This window comes from Dipteris shenzhenensis, chromosome 2 (assembly GCF_047967505.1).
Source record: "Dipteris shenzhenensis isolate YYH24624 ecotype China chromosome 2, Dip_SZ_1.0, whole genome shotgun sequence".
NCBI lineage: Eukaryota > Viridiplantae > Streptophyta > Polypodiopsida > Gleicheniales > Dipteridaceae > Dipteris > Dipteris shenzhenensis.
Genome location: NC_141597.1, coordinates 6,092,757 through 6,105,597, shown reverse-complemented (window position 1 = coordinate 6,105,597; position 12,841 = coordinate 6,092,757). Strand labels below are relative to the sequence as shown.

Genomic DNA, 12,841 nt, shown 5'->3' with positions numbered 1-12,841 from the left:
CTTTAACATTATGATACATGTCCACATTGTAACAGCGCGACAATAAAATTGCATATTTCTACAAGATAAAATGCCACCTCAATTTTATCCTAAATGGAAGGACAAGAGGATTGAGATAGCGAGGTTGCTCAATCATAGAAGGGTGATGAAGTGATGACAAGGGATGCCAGAGGTTGAGAGGTGAGACGGCCAAGAGGTTGAGAGGTGAGACCGCCAGGAGGAAGGGTTTGATTTGTGGGGAGGGGGGATGAGAAGAAAGAAGGGTGGGGAAGATTGGGACTCAGGAGCAAGAATAAGCCACAAAGTCTATTGGGAAAAACAAAAAAATGCTCAAACCCATGCTATTGTCCTCCACTTAAAAACCACTCCCAAGGAGCTATTCTATGTGTACACACCAAGTGCCCTCAATAACTTGCATACTTGACTTTCCGACAGACTCTTTCTTCCCTGCTGAACCCCCTTGCATCCACCATGGTCCGTTTGGACGTTCTCACCATCTCTTTCTCACAGGCCTGCTCCTCCTTTGAGCGCCTCAGCCTGTTGTCTCCTTCCAAGCCCCAGCATCCCTTTTCTCCAGACTCCCCACCTGACCCACTAGACGAGATGGATTCAGTCGCTGGACAGAGTTGTTTTCTCGACGATAATGAAGAGAGCGACCTTGAGCTCAGCTCTTCCTACGAAGACAAAGCGATCTCAAATTCGAGGAAAGAAATGCGACCAGCTGCTGTTGCGAGCTCTTGTACTGCTGATGGTACCACCGGTTTGTCTTCCGACAGCCAAATTGCGATGCAAGCCTTAGAGCGGCTGCCTCTTTCTGGGATGGATCCTCTTGATATCGCTAGCTCCGGCAGAAAGAACAGCAAAGGATCGAGGCTTAGGACTCGTAGGAGGAACCGTAGGAGATCGGCTTCGGTCAGGGAGAGCCTGCTGGCCGAAGCTTGGGAAAGGAAGAGGGAACTCATGCTTCAGGACAAGCTGATGGACTGGATGGAGAAGCCAAAACCTGAGCAATTTGAATCGAGCCAGTGCGGGGCTACTGAAGCCAAACTCCCCTCAGGCGGAGAATCACCTGGCTCCCCCAACGAGGCCACGAGGAGGAGCTCACGCACAAGAAGCCTTACGGACGATGATTTCGAAGAGTTGCGGGGATGCATCGATCTCGGATTCAGGTTCGATGAAACCTGCATTCCAAAACTGTATGACACTCTTCCCGCACTGGAAGTTTACCATGCGGTGACGCAGAGCCTCAACGAGTCTCCAAAGTGCATGTCACCGGTTGCTCAGGCAATTCAGTCATCTGAGCACAGCCCTTCGCCGATGTCATCACCGGCATGGAAAGTCGCAAGCCCAGGTAATTTACAATGGCACTTGGATTCCGTGATTATAAGTCGATCCCGCAAGACAGAAATTTTGATTAGTACTAGAGTTTTTTTTTTAAAGTCTCACTATTAGTGATGGTGGAATGCAGGTGATGATCCAAATCATGTGAAAGGAAGATTGAGACACTGGGCTCAAGCTGTGGCCTGCAGTGTCAGGCTGTGCTCCTCATAAATCAAGCGGACAAAGAACTATATTGATGGCCAAAGTGGTCAGTGTAAAAACGCCACCGCTCCGCATCAGCTGCATCGATATAAGGGACTGTATTACTTTACAAGTCGTTCCTTACAAAAAAGTAGGCAATACCGTGGGTGTGAAACTCGCGCCGAAGTTTCCTCCTCTTCAAATTTTGGTTTCCATGCTACGACACCAAATTGCTCTGGTCTGGTAATCTTGTAAAATCTGTGTAGAAAGTAGATTTGACCATAGATGGTCATTTTGTTGTTGAAGATTGCGAGGACTCGCACTCACCTTTATGTTGGCTGATTTCATAGCAATTGCATCTTCTCTTTAATTCGCGTTAATATTGGGGGGTGGTTGTTATTTTTTGGGGAATTTTACGTGAGTCGCCCCATAAAAGGGCCTAATAATAAAACTCGGCCATCTAGGGATAAGAGTGCAGTCCCATGCTCCCGAATTCAACCCACCTATTTTCTAAGGAAACCTTAAGCACGATCTATCATACCAAGACAAGCCTACCCATGACCCACAGCTTTTTCTCTATCTTTCTCAATGGAGCATTTGGTGACCTCCACACAAGGGACCTGACACTCAAAAAGCCAATGTAATTATTTGGTCAACAATGCTATATTCCAAAGATTAATGTTAGGTAGATGTAAGCCATCCCTTGGATTTGGTGTTTTGAAAGCCTCCCCTCTTCTATCTTCAATCAATAAAAAAGCCCTGAACAGCTACTTATTCTTTTCCCAATGACACCTCTTAAAATTACAAATATTGGCCACATACATCATGGCCACAACCAACACATACTAGATTACCAAAGGTTAGGTAGTCCACCCTAGAGCCATCCCGTGCCACATGCACATCTTTAACTTCACCTTCTCTTTGAACCACTCGAACCTTTGTCGAAGGGACATGCCAAGACCAATGGTAGATATGAGATATGGAACAATCTCTCCTCTTTGGACCTACTATACTGGAAGAGCCTTAGCCCACTCGAGAAGGGGGGACTGATCAACCCTAATGGCAAAGGTCTTCACCCAGATGCATTCAAAACTAGATGCATCAAAAAACTTGGGAAGAGCTACATACATATGGTCCACAGTGTCCTGATCCTCCTCAGAAGATGCCACAATCTCATTTGCAAAGAGCTGAGAGCATAAATGGTTACCAAATGGGAGGATATTGACCCTTGTCTACCCATCTTTTTCCCCTTCCTGAAAAAGACAATTCAAGGAACTGAGCACAATGCAAAAAGCAAGGGCGTAATCTGAATCCCTTACCATATAGATATCTTTAACTCAAATCTCCTAGTCACTGCTCCATTAAGATAGAGGATTGTATATGCATTACCAAAGAGGGAGGACACAATCCTAACAAAAGCAATGCCAAACCTAAACCGATCCAACGTTGCCAGAATGAAATCCCATCTTGCACTATCGTATGCATTATCCAAGTCAAATCCAAAAAGGAGATTGAGCATGCAAAATCCTAAGCTACTCACACATGAACAAATTTTTTCAATGTATCTCTTGACTTAATAAACCTATTCTAGTCATGATCCACGACACATAGGCAGACCTTTTGGACCCTAAGGGCCAGCTCTTTTGCTATTACCTTATATAAAGTTTTAAGAATCGTGATGGGCCTTTAGTCCCCAACAACCTTTACACCCTTTGGAAACAATTTGACCATCCTTGTGTTCATGTCCTCAGACAGGGAGCCCCTGAGTACAATTGCATTTGACATGGCCTCCAAATACTTGCTGATGACATTTCAATCCCGTTTCTATCCATCACCCTATCGTCAATCGATGGTTTCTTGATCATGCTTTCTTTTCACCACCTGAAAGAATAACTTAGAAGGCATAATCACCAATTGAAATCCAGAGCTTTCTACTTTTGATCGGTCTCAAGGCCCCCTCCAATTCTTCCAATAAAGTAGCAAGAATAGGGTCAATTCCAAGGCCATCCTTAATGCCTCCTGAACTTGAGCCATTCCATCAACTTTACTTCTTTGGATATGAAACTAGTAATCCCAAGCCTTAGCCTTTGCAAGTACACCTTGAATGGTAGCATTCGACCTCACACATGGATCCTCCATCCCTTTCATGCATTTCTTCCATGTGGCATGGATGAGCTTGTAGAAATATTTATTAAATAGGTACTTTTTGTTGAACTTAAAGGGAATATCTACGAATCTCCCACTCTCCACTGGCAAGGAGAACCACCTTCATAGCATCGTGACATGATTGGAAAGACTGATTGACATCAAGTACTTTCCACCCACCATTAGGGAAAGCATCCACACTCCTCATGAGAACCATAAAACCTATCTATCCTACCCGCTCTGAAGCCATTCCCCTTTTCTCTATTGTTCCATGAAAGCCCTCCTATAATCTAGTCCCTTAGAATCCAGATCTGTAGAGTCCATGAAACCCTACTTCAAACACAGTTCTTCCTACAACTCACCTTTTGACCCTAGCAAATATTTACCACAGCAAGCAACCAATCCTTGGGGGCCTCTATCATATTCCGATCACCCCAAGGATCCAATTAATATTAGCCAAAGAAGAATTTTAAAGCACTTTGACACTCACTCTTTTCATGAGGGCTATGAGAGCATAAACATTTACAACATTAAACTCAAACCTGCTAACCATAGCAGCAACATCCATAGCCATATATTGATACGTAAGGGGTGTAAGGGTTACTTAAAACCCATCCTATTGAATGCAGGTGTTATAGGGGGTTTTTACATAGTTGAATCCTTGGGGAAATAGAAAAAGCTCCTTTATCCCAACGTTCACAAACATGTGAAACTTGATCTATGGAAGACTATCCCCCTCCTTGTGGGGTTAATGCAAGCTTGGGTGCATCCATTTTTTGTGAGGTTAGGGTGTTTGTTGTATAGGTAGCTTGCGTGGCCCATAACTTATGCATTTCCCAATGGAATTTGACAAAATTGGTCTCCAAAGAATATTAAACATTCCAAACTTGAGGGTAAGAGCAAAAAAACATGGAATTAACATCTTGTATGAGAACATTATATCATTACAAGTGCTATGTTCACTATGAAGCATGTAAGCTAAAAAATTTATTCAAAAACATCAAAATTTGTTGTACACATACATGCAACCATGTAACCATTCATAAGTGTAATACTTGATCTTCCCCTTAACCAAAGGACACACATAATTGATAATGTTTCTATGGTTTAAGAGGCCTTCAATGTTATGCTTGAATTACATAAACCTATTCAAGGGCACGCTCCATAACCTTTTCTTGATTGGTAAAAACCTAAAAAGGATTATCGAAATGGAATCCAAACTTATGGGCTTAGAGAAATCATGCATGAAATTTGAATAAATCCATTACTATTTTTTATTTTGTGTTGCTTCTTTTTCCATGAACCATTACAAAAAATTTGGACTCAAAAAGGGCCCCTGTACTAGAGCCCTTGGGTTGGTGACATGGAAGGATAAGGTGAAATAGAATTGAGTAAAATATTGGATAGTGGAGGGCAATAGAATATTGGAAATGGCTTGACGTTCCTATTTCTTTATTCAATGGACCAAAGTTTGATGTAGACCTCCCACTTACTGCCTCAACTCTCCCATAACGCTTTTTACTCTGTAACCAAACTAAATAATCTAGTTTCTCAAACAAACTTTCTCCACTTATCTTGAAACCAAATCACCATTCAACTATCACAATCCTTTTCTTCTCTCCCATTTGAGGCAATCGATAAAGCGAGCATTGAAAACTGATCGAGACATAAAAAGTTTGCAGCAAAAACCAAGAAAGTACACTTATGTAGTTAAATAGCAAGCATCCAATGATAAGTTTTTACAAAGGATAGAATTAAAATGTGTAGCACTAATCGTCAAGATAGATGGAATAAACCCATTTCTTTCTTTTCTTTTCTTTTGGCCTTATATCAAATCTATCTGTCTCCACCATGTCCCTCGCCATTGCTTCAACATAGCATGGTAGTGGTCTACAAATGCACTGTACACCAAAAAACAAATACATGGTCTACAAGGGGTTTGCAAGTCATGATTATAGCATGTAATTGAAAACATGATGTTGCATTCCTATCCTATCAAGTAACACATGTAACACGCTTCATCCAAGAAATACATTGTATGATTAACAAATTAAACATTCATGTTATAACTTGAAGGATATTAAGATAAATAGTGATGTTATATGTGAATTCATGCAAAGAGGAAAAAATAATAAAATAAAGCATTCTTGCAAATGGGAAAATAAGAATCAAGAACCCATCATCACCAATGGGGCAATAGCCATGGCTATACTGCATCTCACGTGTTCCTCTTTGAATTTGCTCCATGGAGGGATCCAAACATTCCCCCCCATTCTCAAAACTAGTCAGGGAGTCAAGTAGCAGGAAGCCACAAACATTTCCTAGCCTCCTTAAGCTCCAGCCAAAAAATTTGCGAGTGAGATCTTATTCGGCCTCTATCAACTTTTTGAATTGCGAGCAATCTTGCTTTTTGTGCTCCTGTTCATGGCAAAAGAAGTAGCGGTTCTTTTCTATTGCCCTGTGCTAGCTTAAAGTAGGCTATATCCATTTCATTCCACCCATAATTTTACATTCATAGTGGCCATGTTGTTTTTATAACCAAAGCCATTCACCATTTGATTTTTTTTAATCCAATTAAAAAAGGAGGAAAAAGGGATACATTATAGAAGAACCTTTGAATGCTGCCATGTATCCTTCAAGCACGGTGATGGAACTCCATGAAAAAGAAACGAAGATAAGTGAATACCTAGAAAGATTTATCATGAACGACTTTGGGCGCTATGTTCTCCATGTGATCTCGAAGTATGTAGGTGATTCAAGGATTTTGAAACCCAATGCAAGAATCAGACACGCCCCATGATACCAATCGATACATGGCTTAAATTTATCACCTTAAATCCAAGGACCCATATTCTCTAAATGGTCCCAACTGATTAGTGTGCTTAGTATATTATAGATATGACAATTGATTTAGAATCTGACAACCAGAAACAAAAAAAGCCAACAAACATGATCATTCAAGCACTAGAATATCTTATGGAACATGATAAACCGTCATCAACAGTCTTTCTTAATTACAAATCAGCAATTGAGGCCCAAGTTGAAGTAATAAATTGACTGATAATCCAACATAAAACTCTAGCTCAAGTCGCGAACTCAGTGCATTCATCATCAACAAAGATGCAGCGAACTTGTTTCATCTCTTTGATTCTTTGAACATTCTTATCTCTTTTCACCATTTCCCTTGCCATTGCATAGCATGGTATTTCACTACACACACAATATACACCATGTAAATGTTTATGAATGTACAAATAGCATTAAAGTTAACATGACCATTTGACTATTAAGCATTATTGAAGTATTTTTGAGACACTCACATTTAAGGATAAAAGCAATGAACTCTAACCATGTTAGACCATACACCTAAGCACCATGTCCATTCCTGCCTTCAAAACAACTGTAGTGTGGTGTCAGCGGTGACTCACGTGTCATGGGGTGGTTGAAGATATGCCGACGGAGCTTCCACTCCCGTCTACTCCTTGTGGGAGCAATGCATAGCACAAGCTGTCTACAAGTGTCACTCAAAAGAGGAGGGAGAAGGCAGGAGGAGGAAGGGAAGAAGGAGAAGGGAGTGAAGTGGGATAGAGTGACAACCACAAAGGCACTACAATGGAAACAAGAGAACACCCAAAACACTCTCTTAGAAGAGAAGAGGGAGCTTGTATTCAAGCTTGTGCAAACAACAATGAAGACCAAAGTCAAACTTTTGGCCTTTTATACAAGTCACCTTTTGAAGGGAGGGCCAACCCTTTTCCTTTTTAGCACTCTCCCTCACTTTACAATCAACCATGGGCTCTTAGGCTCGTAGGGCGCCAAGGCATATTGCTATTCTTACCGACTCTCCCTACTAGCGGAGATAGCGCTTGGGACAAACCTAGAATTAGGAGGTGGTCCTAACCGGTTCCCAAATAGCACTTGTGTTAGCCTTGCCACTCCTAGGCTCGGATGATTTGGGGCTCAAACTCCCTGAGCACCCTCACACCTTTACCCGTTTAGGATTCGGACCTCATGAACGCGGCTCAAAACCTGGAATGACAAGGTTAGGCTTCCGTGAGACACTCAAAACTAATCTTGAATGTTGCTAGGAAGCCTTTTCTTTGGAATATTTGGGGAACAAACTCCCTGAGTTTGAGCTGTATTTCTTTCGGGCTATTTTCATTGACCAGTGTCGCTATTTCCTATGGATGTGGAGCTAAAAAGTGCAAGGTGCATGCACTCTTCGTGGCCCAGAAGTTTGCATCTCCTTGTTCTAGTGCATTTGGAGGGTTTGGGTGATGGTTCGTGGTGCAAGTGTATACGTGGCTAACTGTGCAAACACCTCCCGGTACATTGTGAACTCCTGCTGCTTGTGGTCTTCCAACCCTGACTCTTTCGAGTGGCCAGTGGTGCGCTGTCTTTCGATTTCTTCTTAGAGGGAGACTGTGAGGCTCCTCTCTTGTGCCAGGAGATCTTGTAGGGAGCGGATCTGTTGGTCATGGGTTGTTTGGGTATGGGCGTACTGCTGCTCTACCTATGCTTGCTACTCCAGCGTTGTGCGTAGGGCTGATTCTGCCTTTTTTGACTATTCCATAAACATCTGGACCAGAGATACGCTGGTGGTGAGGTCATCTTTGACTTTCATCAGAGTGAGATTGAGCTTTTCCACTTAGCTCGATATTCATTGGCTCGAGTTAGTGCAACATGGCCCGTTGCTTGAGCTACGACCATTGTTGACTGGCTTTCCTGTGCCGAGAGCTAGGCTAGATGAGTTTGGAGGAGAGTTGTGAGGCTTGCTCCTACCTCCTTTGTAAGATCGTGCGAGTGACTCGAGGCAATTGTGCCATGGCTTCAAAGAGGTTCATCTCCATGACGTCGACGCATGACAACTGTTCTGCCGTCATATGGCTATAGCCTCCTGTTGCCCTATATTGGGATGCGCTGCAAAATTGTATGGCCTCTGCTAGGCCTGACCATGGCATGGAAGAGGTGCGTGTGGCAAAGGATGCTGTCTCCTGAGGGGTGGTGGAGACTAAGATGAAGGGTGTAGCGGGGGTTGTCGGCATAGTTTCGGCTCCTGTATGGAGGCCGATTTTGATGGTGTCATCGCCTTGGAGGTCTTCAATGAGAAGAGGCCCTCCTTGCACCTGTTTGCCCTTATCTTGAGGACCTAATCGTTGCATGTGTAGTTGTTGTTGCATGATTTCGTGCAACTGCTCCCCTCATATTGGTTGAGTGACTGACTTGGTTCTAGTTGTACCTGGTTGACCAGAGTGGCACTTGGTGTTGTCCTTGCTCTCTTGGGCCTCGTTTTTGTCTCTTCCTGCTCGGTCTATATGGGATGGATGGCAGATTTCTCGACGAGTCCGAAGCCGATTGACGGATGCTAACTTTTCAAGTAATAGAGGACCGGCATGTACAACATGGGATTGTTGATGACGTCCCTGTGGGTGGTGAGATCATCTCTCATCTGGCTATAGTAGTAGTCAGCCCAGTTCGTCACCTGAAGGTTCACTATTCTCAAGAAGATATTGGGCACAATGAATTGATGATGACCCATGTGCTTCACTTGAATGAGCCATTGTAGGGCTCTTGTTGGGCATTCTACCTCGAGCTTGTAGATGGTGGTGAACTGCATGCGGCCTCTGCACTTGTGGCAATCATAGGGACATACCATCTTTAGAGAGTCGAGGTTCTTCCTTTTCTTGGAATATTTCTTTGCCACCACTAGTAGGTTGAATATTGCCCATACCATGTCTTGATTGATCTGGTAGTGGTGGGGATTACCAGCTGCATCACGCAAAATTTAAAAATAAAAGCCACGTCCCACATCCATGATGTGTAACTAACAAAGACGCTGTAACTGCTAGTCTCGCTTCTCTTTCTGAAACCTCTCTCTCTCTGAAACCTCCCTCTCTAAAACCTCCCGCTTTGAATATGTAACCTGGAATCTCTCTCTCTCTCTCTCTCATCGGTGCTCTTGGTTCTTTCTTTGCATTCTATCTCTCGTAAACAACCTCAGAGTAGCATCACTTCAAACAGATGCTGGAAGAGGTGAGATCCTGAATGGAATGGAGTGGAGTGTGCGAATTCCACTACACAGCAAGGAACAAATCAACTTGAGACTAGAGCAGAGTAGCAACACTTCAAACTAACTAAATATTTGCAAGCACTCCTACTGAATTAACAACGTCCCTAGGACCATCAAAGTTCATACTTAGATTTCCTATAAAAAATGGTATGTGCCTCTGTAGGAAACACATTTGCTTTTCTATTTCTCAAATGACATTGTAAATGAGGGCAGGTGGCGATGCTTTATGATACTTTTTATAGCTGTGTCTAGTTTATTTGTCTCTGGGACTTGAGGATGTTAATGTAGAGACATTGACGCAACTGACCTGTCAAGAAAAAGAGGTAGACGCTAGTAGAGAGTACAAGGCTACAAAGAAAAGAAAGCAACAATAGAAAGCAAGGGCACAACAAGCTATGGCAGATCATGAAAATGTTGTATCTAACATGGACAAGAGACAAAAGATAGCAAAGGAGGTTCTTTCCTTCTTTTAAGAACAAATAAGAGGAATGGACTCAGAAACCAAAAAGGATATCTTCACGCAAATCTTGTTTCATCCCAATATCAAGCATTTGCATAGTGCCAACAAAGAAGTTCAGTTGTTGCAGGAAGCAATCGTAACCAATATATGCAACACCTTAACCCATGTCAAACAACCATGGAGCCATGATGAATTTGATGAATATTTATGGGCAAGAATGCGAAGATTTCTACATTCCAAAGGCTTCCAAACTTTTGGGTGTCCACCACAGGAGAAACTTCTACTCTGCAAAATCTCAATTGCCAATCAAAGAACAGGGAATGTTGTCACTATCCTCCTGCCAAAGACAACAAAAATGATGCAAGAACATTACACAGGAGGTTCAAGATATTGTGTCTGCATTTTGGACTTAGGAATCATGGGTGTCCCCCAATAAGAAAGATGGTTGTAGAAAGAGGATAAACAGAAAAACCTATGTGAAGCACCCAATCCATCTTCTTGAGGAACCTCAGGTCTAGATTCGCCTCCCCATGATTCCTCATATGAGTCATAATGAGTTGCTTCTAGATTGGTTTTTGCCATGATGAACTACTTTTAGACTAGTTTTTGCCATGATGAGCTGCTTCTAGACTGGTTTATGCCACAATGAATTGCTTCTAGACTGCTTTTTGCCATAATGAACTACTTCTAGACTGGTTTTTGCCATGATGAGTTGATGTGAGGTTGCATTCTCACTGCTATGTGACTGCTTGGAGCCATGTAGACTCCAAGTTAAGGAATCACACATTCAAGTGGATCTTCTATTGGACTGCTTTGCAATGCCGATTAGTCCTCTTGTGGGGCTGTGTCACTCATAGCTTCTCTTGTAAATGCTTTGATAATGGTTTGTGACTAGTTTCTGCTTATGCTTTACAGTGTGCTTTGCATGTGCTTTAGCAATGTTAGAAGTATTTTCACATGTGCCCAATTGGGTCTATCACTTTAGAAGTGATCTTGCAAGTGATTAAGAGCTATCTTTTCACTTTAGAAGCTTCTAAGGTATTGGAGTCATGCTCAGTGAGACTGCTTTACCACTGCTTTCTTTTTAAAAATTGCTTTTGCATAGCTTGGTTTTTTGATTGGTTGTCAGTGACTTAGCAATGCTTTGTGACTACTTTGGCAATGCTTTGTGACTGCTTTAGCAATGCTTTGTGACTGCTTTGGCAAGCTTTGCATGTGCTTTATGATTGCTTGTCCTTTTCTTAACTGCTTTATGAATGCTTTTAACTGCTTTCTACTTGTAATGTGCTTTGCATGAAATTTACAAGTTTTTTGTATGTGCTTTGTGATTGCTTTGAAAGTACTTTAACATTGATTTATGGCTGCTTCTCCACTGCTTTCTATTTGAGGAGTGCTTTACATGTGCTTTTCAGTTTTATGACAATGCTTTAGTGCTGCTTTGTCATTGCTTGCTTTTGTGATTGGTTTGGTAGTGTTTTAGTAAAGCTCTGTATGTGGTTTGGCATGTTATTTGCATGTGCTTTTGACTTTTTGGATTCTGCTAAGAATTGCTCAGTGACTGCTTTACCACTGCTTTTGTTTTAAAAATTGCTTTTTGACAGCTTGATTTTTTGATTATTTGTTAGTGCTTTGGCACTGCTTTTGCAATGCTTTGCATGTGATTGTTACTGCTTTGGCAGTGCTTTATGACTGCTTGTCCTTTTCTTGACTGCTTTATGAGTGCTTTTCCACTACTTTCTACTTGTAATGTGCTTTGCAACAAATTTACAAGTTCTTTGTAAGTTTTTGTGACTACTTTGAAAGTGCCTTAACATTGATTTGTGGCTTCTTGTCCACTACTTTCTATTTGAAGAGTGCTTTACATGTGGTTTGGCAGAGCTTTACATGTGCTTTGGCAGTGCTTTGCATGTGCTTGTTATTGCTTTGGTAGTGCTTTATGAATGCTTGTCCTTTTCTTGACTGCATTATGAGTGCTTTTCTACTACTTTCCACTTGTAATGTGCTTTGCATGATTTGTGGCAACGTGTCCATTGGTTTCTATTTGAAGAGTGCTTTACATGTGCTTTGATAGAGCTTTACATGTGATTTGGCAGTGCTTTGCATGTGATTGTTACTTCTTTGGATGTGCTTCATGACTGCTTGTCCTTTTCTTGACTACTTTATGAGTACTTTAACATTGATTTGTGGTTGCTTGCCCACTACTTTCTATTTGAGGAGTGTTTTACATGTGCTTTTTAGTGCTATGACAATGCTTTAGTGGTGCTTTTTCACTGCTTGCTTTTGTGATTGGTTTGGTGGTGTTTTAGAAAAGCTCTATATGTGTTTTGGCATGTTATTTGCATGTGCAATTTTATGTATTGTTGTGTCTCTACCTCTCCACAACCACTCAAATTGATAGTATGGGGATGAAAGAGAAGTTAATTGTGAGTTTCAGGCATGCCTTCGTTGTTGGAATATGTTTAATTTGCTTATGATCACATTAATTGTTCCAATGATATTGAGAGGAATAAGATGCTGGATGAGGTTCTCGCTCGCTTGAAACCTATTTAATCTTGCTCGCTTATTTGGGGCTGCTCACTTTTCTCTGCTCGCTTTTTGGTAATCCTCCCCCAATTGTGGAGCTGATTGCTTCTGGTTCCTGTGTC

At 41.9% G+C, this 12,841-nt stretch overlaps 1 protein-coding gene across 1 annotated transcript; it reads left to right on the top strand.

Annotated features, from left to right (window-relative positions):
• The first annotated feature begins 346 nt into the window (after positions 1 to 346).
• LOC147904275 (uncharacterized) lies at positions 347 to 1,833 on the top strand. The gene is made up of 2 exons (XM_087393853.1): positions 347 to 1,351; positions 1,469 to 1,833. Exons 1-2 carry the CDS (start codon positions 472 to 474, stop codon positions 1,549 to 1,551), a joined length of 963 nt encoding a protein of 320 aa, XP_087249979.1. The 5' UTR covers positions 347 to 471; the 3' UTR covers positions 1,552 to 1,833.
• The last annotated feature ends 11,008 nt before the right edge of the window (positions 1,834 to 12,841 follow it).

What these genes read in the sequence shown, in the direction of transcription:
- LOC147904275 (XM_087393853.1), top strand. Translation starts at nt 472, where the DNA reads ATGGTCCGTTTGGACGTTCTCACCATCTCTTTCTCACAGGCCTGCTCC. An exon ending in ATGGAAAGTCGCAAGCCCAG is followed by an intron (nt 1,352 to 1,468) that starts GTAATTTACAAT and finishes GGTGGAATGCAG; the next exon opens with GTGATGATCCAAATCATGTG.